The sequence below is a fragment of the Seriola dumerili genome, unplaced genomic scaffold, assembly GCF_002260705.1.
Source record: "Seriola dumerili isolate Sdu_G_001 unplaced genomic scaffold, Sdu_1.0 BDQW01004171.1, whole genome shotgun sequence".
Lineage (NCBI taxonomy): Eukaryota > Metazoa > Chordata > Actinopteri > Carangiformes > Carangidae > Seriola > Seriola dumerili.
This window is the reverse complement of record NW_019178426.1, coordinates 341,043-355,633: the sequence shown is the minus strand read 5'-3', so window position 1 is coordinate 355,633 and position 14,591 is coordinate 341,043. Positions and strand designations below refer to the sequence as shown.

Genomic DNA, 14,591 nt, shown 5'->3' with positions numbered 1-14,591 from the left:
TGACTTGCTCCATTCAACCTGCATTCACCGGCAATGGACCCTGCAATTAACATAACTAATTGCTTTGGCACCTAAAGGCTAAACAAGAGACTGTGCCAAAGGAGACAAAAGTGTGTGTGTGTGCATCTGCATGTGTGTGCGAAGCGAGGGGTTGGGGGGTTGGGGGGGTCTTTTGCAACCCCACTCCATACCACTCTCCCCACTGCCCCTTCAAGAGAAGTGGGGATCGCCCTTTAAAATGTTTTTATACTAACCACCCCCCCACCCCTCCCAGGCTCTTTCATTGATGTCCTCTTTTGTCTCAGCTCCTTAATGCAGCCGGCTCGGCCCTGCCTCGCCAGCCAACCCATTGGGGGACACTTGAGGAGCATGAATGAGTTATTCTTCTCTCCTCTTCTACTCTCTTATCCTCTGCGCTCCATCTTCACTGAGTTAAACTTAAATCACTGTCTGATTTATGCCCAGCCTCGCGTAAACGGTGCTGTAGAGACACAATGCAGGTTAAGATAATGGAGCCTGGCTGGGACTGGGCAGCCTGCATGCTTTCATTCACTCCTGCCTATTATCCCCTTCACCGGTTTACTTCTAGAAAATACACACGACTGCGCTATGTTCATTCTACGTCTGCAGTAAATAAGACATTAATCTGGTTTTAATTAGACGACTGACAATTGAGAGAACATGATTAACATGTGAGACTTGCCTGTGTACACAAACAAGCGAACGCTGTCAGATAAACACAAACAGTTGATTACCGTCAGCTCAATTCAGCTCTGCCTTTTTGAAACACAGGTGAAATCCGCACTAATGCGATAGAGTAATCACAAAAAAGCTTGACAGTGGGTTGTTATATTGCCATGGGTTGTCCAAAACTACATTTGACTGAATAATCACCCATAATAACCTCTATCTCCCCTCCTCTCTCCTTGTAGGCCTGCTCTATTCAGGGTGCATCTGGTCAGCCAGCAGGCTCAGAGGCAGGGCCAGGTGGCTGTGAGAGAGGGAGAGTGGGAGGGGGTGGAAAGATGGAGAAACGAGGAAGGCCTTGCATCTGAAGCCACATACTGTAATCCACATGCTATTGTAGCACATAGTAGGTGGCGGGTTGCAACTGACACGACTGATGGACAAAGGCTGGTAGTAAAACAGATTTAAACCCAGGTGTAATCACTGGCAGGTGGCCGATGAGTCAGCATGCTGCCGTGTTTCATCATAGGCTGAAAATGGATTTCACTCTGCCCCGACAGGCTAAATCATGTCGAATTTCACCTCTCTTTTCATTTCCAATAAAAGCTCTGAAAACTTTCAGGAAATAAAAGATTTCTCAACAACGGGGGGAATATATATAAGAAGTACACATGGCATTAGATTTCTTATTCAATATTTCAGTATGGTAGGCCATATAATTCTAACAAACCTAGAAAGCAATTCATTGGTCAATGCAGGAACTGATGAATGAATACATCCATTTCCAGTAATTTTGTGTCATCATCTTAGAAGTAGTCGGCTGCAACTAATAATTACTTGCATGATCAATTAATCTACATCAAACAATCTTCTGAATAATTAGTTCATATTTAGTCTAAATAATGGCAAAAAATGATGGCAAACGCCCATCAAAAGCCTCCAACACTAAAACACCACACCCACAAGTGACAGTCAAAACAGAAGAGCAAGAAAATATTCACATTTGAGATGATGTAACAAATAGCTGGTTAATTTTCTGTTGAATGAGTCAGCCATTGATCAACGTGATTAATTGTTTCAGCACTCACTGTTTTTCTTACAAAGAAAACATCATTCCCATGAACAAAGCTGCACAATGCATCATCCAACATGTCAAAGTGGCAAATATGTGCAAGTTACCCTTGAAGAAAAGACATAAAAGTGCCCGTCATATTTCTGGGGGATTATAAAACAGAAGAGAGAGAGAGACAGAAAATAGAATATTGTACTGTAGCCACATTTCTTTTCCAGTGTATGATCATGAAAGGTGCTTGTGGCTGCTTTCACAGGCTGCAAACAACCCATGAAGTGCTTTGAAGAACATATCAGCCTTAAGTCTATGCACTTTCAAAATGGTCCCCAAACAAGGAGAGGAATTCATGAAACTACACATATGATTTTTTGTCATGGAAAGTCAGCATGTACTGTATGTCTGCATACTGTATGGCTTCCTTGTAGCCGCTTAGGCCTCATGCAGCTGTTTGCCATTGTGTGCATGTGTGTGAGATAAAGAGTGAGAGAGAGCGACGGAACAAGAGAGTATGCAGCATCTGTTTCTGTTCACACGCTCCCTCACTAAACTTCCACTTTTAGAAAAAGTAAACAGCATTTTTTTTTTTTAGAGAAGACAGAAAAAAAGAAAATGAGAGGAGGGAATAGGGGATCTTAAGACTTGATGACTGAATAAGCGAGATGGGAATCAGTAAACTCAGAACATTGGTTTTCTATGTGTCTTTGCACATTTAAAATCACAGAAAGCTTTAAAAGAAGCAATAAAGCTTTAGGATATTGTGTGTATATGCCTCCACTTATATACCGTTACGTTTGGATTGCTCTAGATCTAGCTTAGAGAAAAAAGTCCTTCAGAACGAGCTGTGAATGGAGCTGAAGTTCAAATATCAACAGCAATATCTGTCTCCTGCATTGTTTATACCCTGCCTTTAACTCTTGATAACTGGGCTATCCCACCAACAATAGCAATACAGCAATCACAGCAGCAAGTTTGTCCTCTATCTTTAAGTGGCAACAAATTAGTACAATACAAAGTACACTCTTAAGGGATTCTGGTGTAGACAGTTTGCTAACATTTTAATGGTATAACGCAATCCTGGATGACCCCAGAACTGTAGAATCGTGCGGTACACCCATTTGTCAATGGGTAAGTGAAAAAGGAAGGGTCGAGGAGTAAGGAATCCTAAACTAAACTAATACGGACATCCAATCAGTGCTTGATATTTTCATCAACAGGCTTTTACTGTAGCTAGCGCCAAGAGGGAAATTGGGAAATGTGAAATATCCTCTCATGAAACCAGGTCCCTTGGGCAACGGCGCTGATGAGGCCATCAGCGCCGTTGGGTGTTGAAGAAAACAAAGAGTCTGCCTTCAACACACACTGTGCAACTGGAATCATTTTCATTTACGACAATACAAGACAATACAACTCATACACGGAGAGAGTGTTTTGTTCTCAGCACTCACAGAGGAGTTTTGTAGGGTAATCTGAGTGATGGGATTTCATTGGGAGAGTTGCTGCCAAATCAGTGTGAAACGATGACAGAGATTTTCATAAGCTGGAAAAAAAAATACTACGGCGCAGCTTTTCCCAGCCTTTTCCCTTCCTACAGTCAGAAGCTTTCCCACTTCACACTGCGTTAAGTCAATGTTTGTGGCTGTGTCGGTGACGTGAATGCGGCCTTATCTGTTATCAAGCTTCTCTATCGTCATGCAGTGTGGAAAGTGAGCCAGAACAGCTCATTCTTTGGCCTGACTCTGCACAGACCTCGACTTCACTGGCCAGGAGACCTCTGTAGGGCAAATAAATAGAAAACGTGCTTTGTATTGCCTCACGACAACTCGCATACATTTTGTTATATTTGAACACACCACAAAACCAAGCGACAGCAAGATGACTGCCGCTGTGCACATACGCTCTGCGCTCACAAGTGAGGAATAAACTCTGAAAAAACAAAAGATAAACAAAACGAACAGACTGTAATTTCCACGCCTCTGCGCATCTGTTGAAACAGTGCTGGTCTATGATCAAAATACAAAATGAGAATATGTATGACTAAAAGTTGAAACCTGGCACTGTAAAAATGTTGCTTTGCATCACCCTTGGCACTGTCAGCCCATCATTTTTTGCGGAAGATTAAAAGAAAATGCAGAGAGAGACCACACCAATTGGGTTAAATCACTGGTTTGCTCGGCTAAACAACCTATCGCACTGCCAAAGGGGCCGCATGGCTGCCAATAAGAGCTGACTACAGTCACACAGCAAAAACTGCCACTACCGAAGACAATAAATGCTCAACAATGGCTGAAAAACATTGGTTTAATGTGTCTATAAATGCGTTAATAAAAAATGTTACATATCCAGATGTCTGTCTTTCGATCAGTCTCCCCTCCCTCCCTCTCTCCTTCTGATAAGTACGTCTAAAAATGTGGAGTTATTCATGTTGTTGCTGTTTTTTCCCACCAAACCTCATCATTGCTGCCCCCCCCCTTTCTAACCATCTTACCAGCATGCTTCCCCTCCTTCTCCTTCCCCTGTTTCCCCCCATCTCATCACTGTTCAGACTCCTGATGTTGGCTAATCTGATGCAGCCATAGATTTCCCTGTCTGATCTCGCATGGCCACATTTTCCATTACATCTTCTGCAGCACATTTATCTAATAGGGACACGTCATTTTCCAGGTCCATGTCTGTCTGGAGGACCGCTTACTGTAAGAAAAAAACAAAAAAAAACAGCTAGAGATCACATAAGATGCTTCTCTGTAGTAATCAAGGCTAAAGCGAGGGCCATTTTCTCTCTGTCTGCAGGGTCAGATAAATGATAGGTCATATGCACACAAAAAAAAAAAAAAGATAGTGTGTAAAGCTCTGTTTTACTGTATGTGCTGGTTCTGGACAGTGAAATTACGAGAATATTGATAGGTGGCGAGAGGAAGGAAGAGGTTCCCAGAACATCACCATCTCGTGCACACACACACATACACTTGCAAACACACTTTTGCTTCTACTTCAATGTCCTCAAATACCAAAGAAAGACAAAAAAAAAACAAAAAACATTTTGATCTATTCTTCTTCCTCCACTTTTAGTTAAATAGCAGTTGGCAAACCACAAAAATGGTCCTGGTAAGCAATGTGGCTGACTGGATAAACCATTTCACAAACATGTTCGATGACATTGGCTTAGTTTTCAGGGCTCTCAAAGCTCTGTCGTATTCTGAGCCTCTTTCTCTTGTGTTTCAAAACAGCCAAGCATAGGTGGTGTATTGAGATATCTGCCTCTGTGGTCAGATGCTTGCATAACTTTAAAAAGGTCTGCTCTTCCTTGGATAGAAAACAGTATTTATGGCACTGAATTAAACCACTTTTTATAGCCTTGTAATAATCTGATGTTAAAATAAACACAGACATGGCTGGAGACAGCAGAAAGCAAGCTTCTTAAGGGACATTCACACCATGAGCATTTTTTAAGGGTTTTGATTTGACATCCGTCTCAAGGGACAAGTATGCTTCCTACAGATGTATCTGTCTCCATTGACTCACACAAATGTGTCAAAGACACATTTATTTTTCACTGGAGCACTTAGTGAAGTTTAATCACCATAAAAGGCCATTCACATCACATAGATCTCTTGTCTGTTTGTTTGCGACTCTACAACAGCTGATCAATGATTGGTGGAGAATAAATCAAATATGTATACTTCCCATGGAGCTTTTTCCAAAATTATTTTGGTCATTTGAATTTCTGTTAGGTCAGCTGAGGAAGTCAGTGAATTGAACAATGGACGCTTTAGTAGAGGTTATGTGCCGCCGAGGCCTCACATTATGTGTCAATTTTGGGTAAAACATATGCTACATTTAGAATCCTGCATTGTCTAAGTTAGCTAGCAGTTGTTGTCTTCTTCGTCTTCTCTGCCTTTCTCTTGTACAGTGTGAGGTAAACATACAAGTTGGGTCACACTCACACTTAATACAAAAATGACGTGTTGGTATTGTCAACTGTTTTGACTATGGAGGACATATTTGTCAAAAATGCTGATGTAGTTTGGATGGAAGGACAAAAAGCCTTTAAAAATTATTTGTAGTAGTTTGGCCTCAATTGTAAAAAAAAAAATGGCACAGATTCTCTGAAGGCTCATTCAGAAGTCATCCCGAAGACATTAAAAACAAATGTGTGGCTGGTCAGAGGAGTCCCATGGTGCTCTGACACAAAACAACCACTGACTGGTACTTTACCCCCTCCTGACATCCCACTAGCCCAAACACGCCTCCCCCCTCCCCTCTCTCCCCACAGTCCACCGTCCCACTCTTGCCCCCCTCTGTCCTTCCATTCCATGACTATTGTGCCTTCCTTTTCAGGCATCCTCATATCACCCATAACAAATGGGTCCCGTATTTTCCCCTCTCTTTCTCTCTCTCTCTCTGTCTCTCTCCTCCTCCCCCTCCTTTCTCTTATTTTCTCTCTCTCTCTCTCTGAGTCTCCCTCTTTCTCTCCTTCACTCGGTGCCGATGAAAGGCAGGCATTGAGCCGGCAGTGGCATTCCAAAACCTCAGGCCTCGGCTCCAGTGTGTCTGGCTATTCAACACTGCTGGGAGCCATTAGTTTAAGTAAGGCCTGACCCGCCTACTCACCCACGGAAAACCCTCAGATCTCCTATTACACTCGGCATACAGAGGGGAGACACACCGCTGCTCTTCGGGTGCAACGAGTGTGTGTATGTGTGTAAATACAAGACAGAGACAAAAAGAGATGAGTAAATATGCGAAGTGCGGGTAGGAGGGGAGGCAGAGAAATGTATGTATGAGTGTGTGTTTATGAGCGAGGGAAAGTGAGTGGGAAAGTGTCTGCGTTGGTATGAGACAGAATGAGAGAGTGGCTGCATGTGTGCTTAAAATTTATGAGCAGTGGGTCACACGCTCACTTGGCTGCATCTTCCTGAAGTTTCCACACAGGGAAGCCAAGTGCGTAGCCAGACGCCAAACCCTTCTCACCAATAACTCCCCTTAAACGATATTCAACAACCACGCACTTTTTCGAAGTCTCTCCAGCCGCTCTCTTGTCTAACTTATGTAGCAGATAGACTGTCAGGGATATCCATCTATGGCACTCACAATTAAATCCTTAAATGCACCAATTTTGCTAATTGGAAAATGATACCACAGATCACAACTCGCTCCCTTTTTGCCAGCCTCACCCAATTGTCGGCACATAAACATGAATGGTTCTCATAAACAACCCCATGTTAGGGAGAAACTGCGTGTTAAAAGTGTGTGCGTTCGCTAAGACACGGACAAGCCCACACACAGACAGTAACACATACAGTTAGGAACGGCGCAGTGGACATTCCTCTCAGTACAACAGGCTTTATCTTAGTGACAATACTGTGCATTGTTCACAGCTGTCCAGCGTTTTTATTTTTTCTAAATCAATTACATCATTTAAAAGTTAACACTCCGGTTGTCAACTAATTCAATTATATAAATGAATTATATAAAAAAAAATCCTCCTGGAACCTCCACATGAAGTTGTATGAAAGCTACAAGCTACAGTTAGCCTAGCCTACCATTCCAGCACTAGCAACCTGAGGGAACATCTCGAAAATATGCATCCGAATGAGCATCTACTGTATACATGGAGTAATGTCTCCTGTTGTATTAGTTTGCCCTGTTAAAGACATAATGCACAAAAATAGGTATTAGAATGGTTCGAACCTATGTTTTGTTTTTCATTTTTCGAAGGACTATTTGAATTTCCACTACACACTAATACAAGATGTTTTAGAGGTTTTAATTATAAAAAGCATGACTACATTTTCATATTATATATATATATATATATATATATTTCCTTGGTGGCTTAATAAACCATTTTAAGTGTGAAAATAACTTAAATACCAAAGAAAGGACGACTTTAGTGGTGAAAAGGGTGGGAAATTGCTCAAAATTATTCGTTTTTCTTAAACATTTCTTACACTTACGGACAGTAAGGTGTAAAGGAAACCAACCTAAACTGACAGACCTGAACATCTCCCTATATATTTCATCTAAAAACAAAGAGAAAATGTGTAGTATTAGTAAAGTATTACTGGGAGCAATAAATTAAGCCTTGAAAGAGAGGAGCCACAAGAATAATAGAACAGAATAGCACAAATATTGCTCTCTATTTTCAGTGCTGTTACACTAACTGGAGTCATAACAATTCCCACTCTGGTCACAGCCATCACTGCTTCAATTAAAAGCACATCGCCAGAAGGCTGAGGGAGGAAAGGCAGGTGATGAAAACACCACATACAATATAATGTTACTTTACACTCTCTGTGTGTTCTTGCCTGATGTGTGTGAAGCCTCCTGCTACCAGCAGTTGATTCTATATAAACCTTCCATCTCCCCTTTTCTCTCCCCGAGGCTGCAGGAGCAGCTGTGTTGTTCTCTTCCTTGGTGATGACCACACCTGTGATCTGCAGGTGGTTCATCTGGCAGCAGAGCCGGGAACACCTGGCCAGGCAGAGATAGAGCCTCCAGGCTTTTCTCTCTGTGTGTGTTTGTGTGTGCGTGTAATAGTTTTTGGGATTTCTGAAGGGCTCAATTAAAGCTGAGGGAAGATAACGGCTGGCTTTGCTCAGAGACACACACACACTCCCCCACCCCCACACACACACGCGCGCTCACACACGCACACGCACACACACTCACACACACACACACACACACACACACACACACACACACACACACACACACACACACACACATTCAGAGGCATGTGTTGGCATTTCCCAAGGTTGAGCCTCAGGGATGTTTGGACTTGTCAATGTTGCAATACAGTTCTCAATATGTGTGTGTGCATGTCATGGAGGGGGGGGTTGTATTTATAATTTAACTTGTTCTGTTTTTTTTTTTCTTCATTTCAAGACATAACAAACCAAACGAAACCTCCTCCTGCATTCAAAGTTGTTCCTGTTTACTTTTGCAGGGAAAAAAAAAAAAATCATATAAATATCTCCCAACAGAACAACCGTGGACTGTGGCAGCACCTGCTTTGTTGCTGCTTTGCAGATCCACCGCGGGCATAACATCTCGCTACAGTGCTCTGCTAGGACAAACACGCAAAGACAACAAGCAGAGACACCGGCTGAGGACAAGACACATAAACAACAGCAGCCAGAACACATTCCACCCTGGGAGCAAGAGCAGACAGAGAGCAATACAAGTTTATGTGTGTGTAGCAGAAGTGCAGGCCCTGTTTTCTGACAGCATAAGGCCCAGCAGGAGTGAAATCAGAGATGGGACAGATGAGGTGAACTTGACAAAAGTCATAAAACTCACAACTGACACGTGGGCAGAAGAGAGCTCGCAAGTGATATTGGTTGAGGCTAAGATCCTGTGTCACATTCACTGCATGTGTGTGTGTATGTTTGTCTGTAAGATAAAGTGAGACAAGGCCAAGGCCACACATCACTCTCATCATTATCTGTCAGGATGTGAAGCAGTGATTATCTGGGTCAGAGACTTTGCTAAATATACTTCTTTCAGCTCATAATTGATGATAAAACATATCTATTCCCTCAATAAACAGAAATGTTACTGACAAAAGAAGAGAGACAACTTATGAAACTTTCTATTAAAATGGGGGCAAAGGTGACAAATGGAAAGAGGATATAAAAGAAGAGGAGGTTTTAAAAAAAAGTGTGATATTGCCTACATCTCGTCAAACCATGGCCTGAGACTTCTCATAGAGTCTTCAATGAGAACTCATACGCAGCTGGATGTCAGCTTTTCTCTAGGCGATGACAAGCCAGCTGCAGTTGGACTCTGCATGGTGGCCAAGACCGATGAGCGGGGCTGGAGAGAGGGATAAAGACAGATAAATGCAGACAGAAAAAGAGGGAATGTGCACAGAAAGACGGGGAGGGAAGGAAGAGGAGAGAACAAAGGGGGATAGAGGGAGGCCGAACGTGAGACAGAAACGGGAGGTGAGAAAGAAGTGCCGGAGTAACCCTGGAAGGCATGGAGAAAAGGGGGAACCAATGCTAACTCCTCTTTGTCTGAGCCAAGAGGGAAATGATGGAAGGGGGGTGGGGGGTGAAAGGCATGAGGAGTGGGAACGGAGAAACAGGGGCATTAAAAAAAGTATAATGTGGCGAGAAGTTCCCTTCACTCTGAAGTGACTGTGTCCTTTTGTTCCCATCCAATGTCCCTCCACTTAAAGCGGAATAAATGCCTGCACACAATCATGAAACCTACATCCCGCCATCCCGATGAAGGATACATGTTTTTTTTTTTTTTTTTCCATGATGATTTAAATGAAACACTTTACACAGAAGAACACACAAAAGAAGCGTTAATCCCTTTTGGTTGAGTGTTTCTAAAGCCATATGACAAATATGCAAAACCACTCTCAAACCCTGTGAGCCACCATTTTGGAATGGTCAAATGTGTCAAAGCAATGTTTACGCTGCCCGGTGACACCTGAATACAGAGGTCATGGCGGTGGCTGGCAGTGTAACAAAATAACAGTGTTAACAACGCTCGGGAGCCGAGCTGAGACCTGCAATCAAAAGCGAAAAGCACAGAGCTGGGTTATCTTTCAGAGGCGGAGAAGTGATGTTTTGTCAGGGTGCGAGGCAAGCACGGACACTCTAATAGCCCTCGTCTCCTGTACGGCTGGTATTTTCTGAGGACTGTTGTTGGCGGGTGATCCTCAGCGCAAGATCACATCTGGATCCTGTCCTCCCAGCCGCTCCGTGCAGTGCTGCACAGCAACAAGAAACAGCTGTGCAAAACTGGCTTCAATTAGCTTCACATTCTCCCTGACAGTTAATCCCTTTCTACTCTCCTTCTCTCACTGCTTTTTTCCCCCCCTTTAACTGTTCGGTCACTCCGCTCTTTCTCGCTCTCTTTTTCTTTTTTAAAGCTTTGCTTCAGGTTGCCACACTGTCTGAAATAATAGACAGGGGAACACAGTGTGCTGAATTGGAAACAGACAACGGGACAGAAAAGCTCAGAGGTCTCACGAAACACGGAACATGACAAATCCTATCTGTTTGAAAAGACTGATGATGCTGTTTGCAGTGGTTTGGGATTCAACACAAGGGGAATTGATAATAGGCTGCAAAGATGATATTGTCATGGTTTGTTCTCCATACATACCTGCCTTCAGTTGTTTTCCACTCATCACTCCCTTGCTCACCCCATCTGCCAGCCACACCCACCTCGTCAGTCACTTCATTCACCTGTTCACTCAGCTGCAGCTCTTCAGCAATCAAGCCTGGTTAAAAGCTCCACTCTCCTCCACACTCACTGCCAGATTGTTCTTTGTTCCCATGAAAGACTTTCCAGCGTTTACTTTTCATCTGATCTCCCGGTTCCGACCCTGCCTGCTCCCGACCTACCCGCCTCGTCTCTGCCCTGGTAATTACTTCAGCCCTTCTGTTTTTGACCACGATTCTGCCTTGCCTCTTCCTGGTCTTCGTCTGCCTGTTCTCGGGGCTGCTCTGAGTCCTCCACCTCCGCTGCTGCAGCGTGTGAGTTCTCCTCGTTTCCCCATTGATCATCGCTGGGACAGAGTCCTCATCTCGACCATCGTGAGTGTTCCTGGGTTACTCACCTGCTGGTTTTTCGGTCCTCTGCCTGGTTCCGACCTACCCTCTGCCAGGTACGGCTGCCTCATCCACAGCTTTATTCTGGGCCCTCGGATTTTCCCCAAGCCCCTCAAAGACTGCCATTCCCCTTTTGAATTGAACTGTGTTTATTTACCTGCATCTAATAATAAAAGTCATTACCAATCATCGGTCCTAGTCGGTGCTGCTTTTGGGTCCAAACCTCACCCATTACAGATATATTTTCATTTCCTGTCATTTGCTAGTAAACGCTTCATTACAATTACGGTTCATTTACATCTTAAGACTGCAATTGTCCCAGCATGTGGTCCTTAACAGTAGATATATGACACTTGCAATTAAAGTCTGTTTAAATTGTAATTTGGTCACATATTATTACTCAAACAGAAGATGCCAGATTCTTTGTTGTGGTTCTCACATGTGGAGCACTGGGCAACAAAAATGACCCCATAAATCCAGTGTTTAAACATCTCTTTACCCACTAAAACCACACTCAGCAAACACTTAAGTGTGATCCAGCAGTGCAGCACACTGAATAAAATGTTGTCGCTCATGAGTCATTAATCAAACTCAGCTCAACTCGAACCAGTTCAACTGCGCATCTTGACTCAGCTAAACTGCACCGGGGAATCCAGCTCAGATTGGTCCTCTGATAGGAAATGGGAGCCAGATTTGAGGCAAGGGAGTCGATCTGATGGGCCTGATGAGCAAATCTGGAAGATTCTGCAGTCATTGTAGCCCTGAGGCCCGAGTAAAACACTAACAGGTGGTAGTGCTGGTGGAAAAGACCCACGCAGAGACCAGAGGGAGTGAGAAGGATACTGGGCTCACAGCCTGACACACACAAACACACACCATTTTTTTTTTTTTTTTTACAAAAACACAGCCAAACGCATGCATGACACATAGCAACCGAAAGAAACAAGCAGTTGCAGCACACAGAAAAATAACATCAATGCATTTGAAGCACCATAGTATGCAATTTCAACATGCATACCTACAAAGACACATCACGTGCATGCAAACACATTCTCAGAAACACACACACACACACACACGTGCACACACTAACAGCCCACAAAGACAAGAAACTGTGTAGGGGTGACTCAGAGAGAAGATCTGCAGGCACCCCTCTCTACCTCCAGCACAGGCAAATTCTCCCACATGGCAAAACACAAAGGGCCCACGTCTGGCAACGCTAACGGCCCACTCAAGCCAAAACCAATTAGGTCTCTAATGCAAACCTGCAGGGCCCCTTTGTCGTTTATTTCCCCTTTTAATGTCAGAGGATTGGAATCTGACTCCATAACCCACCCCAACGAAAAGGCAAAAGGGAAAATTATCAGGAGTTCCAAATGATCCACATGTTTTTGAGTAGAGCTAATTGAATCAAGGGAGAATGGAAATGATTGACTAGTGCGAGCGATGTTGAGGCTACATGATCTTTAACACATTTACTCCCAGTGTACACACAGCATCCCAGCTTCCCAGAGGGCTATTCAGCTTTCTGCATAACATCAAATTATTCCAGCTAAACAGCAATTATGGTAAGACAGAAAAATACACATATTTTATCTTTTTTTTGGTTGGAACCGAATTTTCCAAAATAGGAGTTGCTTTCAAACCAGAGCACCCATCATGTTTATAGTTTCATATTACAGTACACACTCTACTGCTCTCTGGTGGCCACTGTAGCACCACCACCACCACCATCATCATCATCATCATCATTATATTCATCAGCACAACATCACCATCAGAGTTTACAGTCATCTCTCTATCATGCGATCATTTGTCACTCTGTGGTGAAAAGGGGGTCAAGTGGAGACCTTAGGGGGGAGTCACAGTGACACATGGGAGCCTAGAGTCGAGCCCTCGGACGCCACTGACCCCACTTGCATTGCAGGACTGTACTATTGACCTCTGATGTAAAGCAGGAAGAAACCACAGGCAAAGAGAGGGGGGGGAAAAAACCTCCTCCTGGCATCAAGCAGTAGCTCCAGCCTGGTTTCACACCGCCTGGTGTTTTTGTCTTGAAAAGCGGCAAACTCCAGATGGTGGAAAGACAGAAAAAAAAAAAAAAAAAAACTTTGCCTGGGGGATTAAGGGCTCCAAATCCTCCACTGAAAAGACACATAGACCGAAAGCTGCTATTCAATCAAATAGGAGCATAATAGCTGTCTTGTGGGGGCTATATAAGGGATAATGCATTCAATAGAGTATGTGTTATGCATAGTTTATTCTCACTCTTTAATGGACCCTAATGAGCGTAAGATCTCAGCAGACAAAGGGATGACTGAGTTTTTGTTTGGTCATTATGATGATTTCATATGATCTGAAGCAACACAGTCTAAGGTCTTTTCTGAAGACTTAGCCCTCTCTGTGGGAGAAGACTGAAGATAATAGAGTGGAGAAGTTTTTTTTGTTTGTTTTTCGCATTATGGAGATACAGCCTAGATCTGCTATATTTTCATTAGCAAGCAACGACAACCCTTTTATCTGACACCCTGGTCCTTTAATAGCTAAACATAAACATGAGGACATATGAGTCTTTTGAGTTGGTTTTTTGTTTTGTTTTGTTTGCAGGTGCATCTAAACATACACCATACATTTGGATAAATCTGTCAGGTAAAGGTAATCCAGGTGTGATGATTCATTTTACACAGAATAATTTAAAGTCTACTTACAGTTGAAGACACTCGGCATTCCGACCATGCTCCTTGTATTTTGTTTTTTTCTCTCTCTCTCTCTCTCTCTCTCTCTCTCTCTCTCTCTCTCTCTTGACAGAATGATTAATACGACCAGTCTGTTAAAGTCCTTCAGTTTCTCCGCTGGATTAAAATACCTTCAAAACATATTTGATTAAAAGAAAAATAGTGGAAACGCAGGAGACGATATCGATCCAGTTCACCAGCAGGCATCAGGTATTTAGTCTCCGGCGTGGCACAGAGTACGTGCGTGGGCGGTACTAATTGTGAGCGTTTAATCAGAAAGACAATAACGGTCCGTTACACCAGGGAGACGGTGTTCTTCGGTAATGATTAACTCCAAGCGGCAGCGACAAGAAGACACCAGAGCTCAGCTCACATAATCCTCACGGCTGACTCACTCCATTGCCTTGAAGCAAAGCCGTGTCAAAAATCGACTTAGTGATGTGTTGAGTTTTATTTTTAATCTGGAATGCCACCACAGGCGGGCATTGAGACAAACAAGCCAGATTGTACTCGGTGATACCT

General features: G+C 43.3%; 1 protein-coding gene across 1 annotated transcript in view; it reads right to left on the bottom strand.

The window, feature by feature from the left end:
* The window catches only part of cbfa2t2 (CBFA2/RUNX1 translocation partner 2), a 37,161-nt gene extending 23,075 nt beyond the window's left edge, over window positions 1-14,086 (bottom strand). The window contains exon 1 of the mRNA XM_022769603.1: window positions 14,043-14,086. Coding sequence (XP_022625324.1) covers window positions 14,043-14,070 — 28 coding nt within the window. The 5' untranslated portion in view covers window positions 14,071-14,086. The remainder of the gene's footprint in view (window positions 1-14,042) is intronic.
* Window positions 14,087-14,591: the final 505 nt, after the last annotated feature.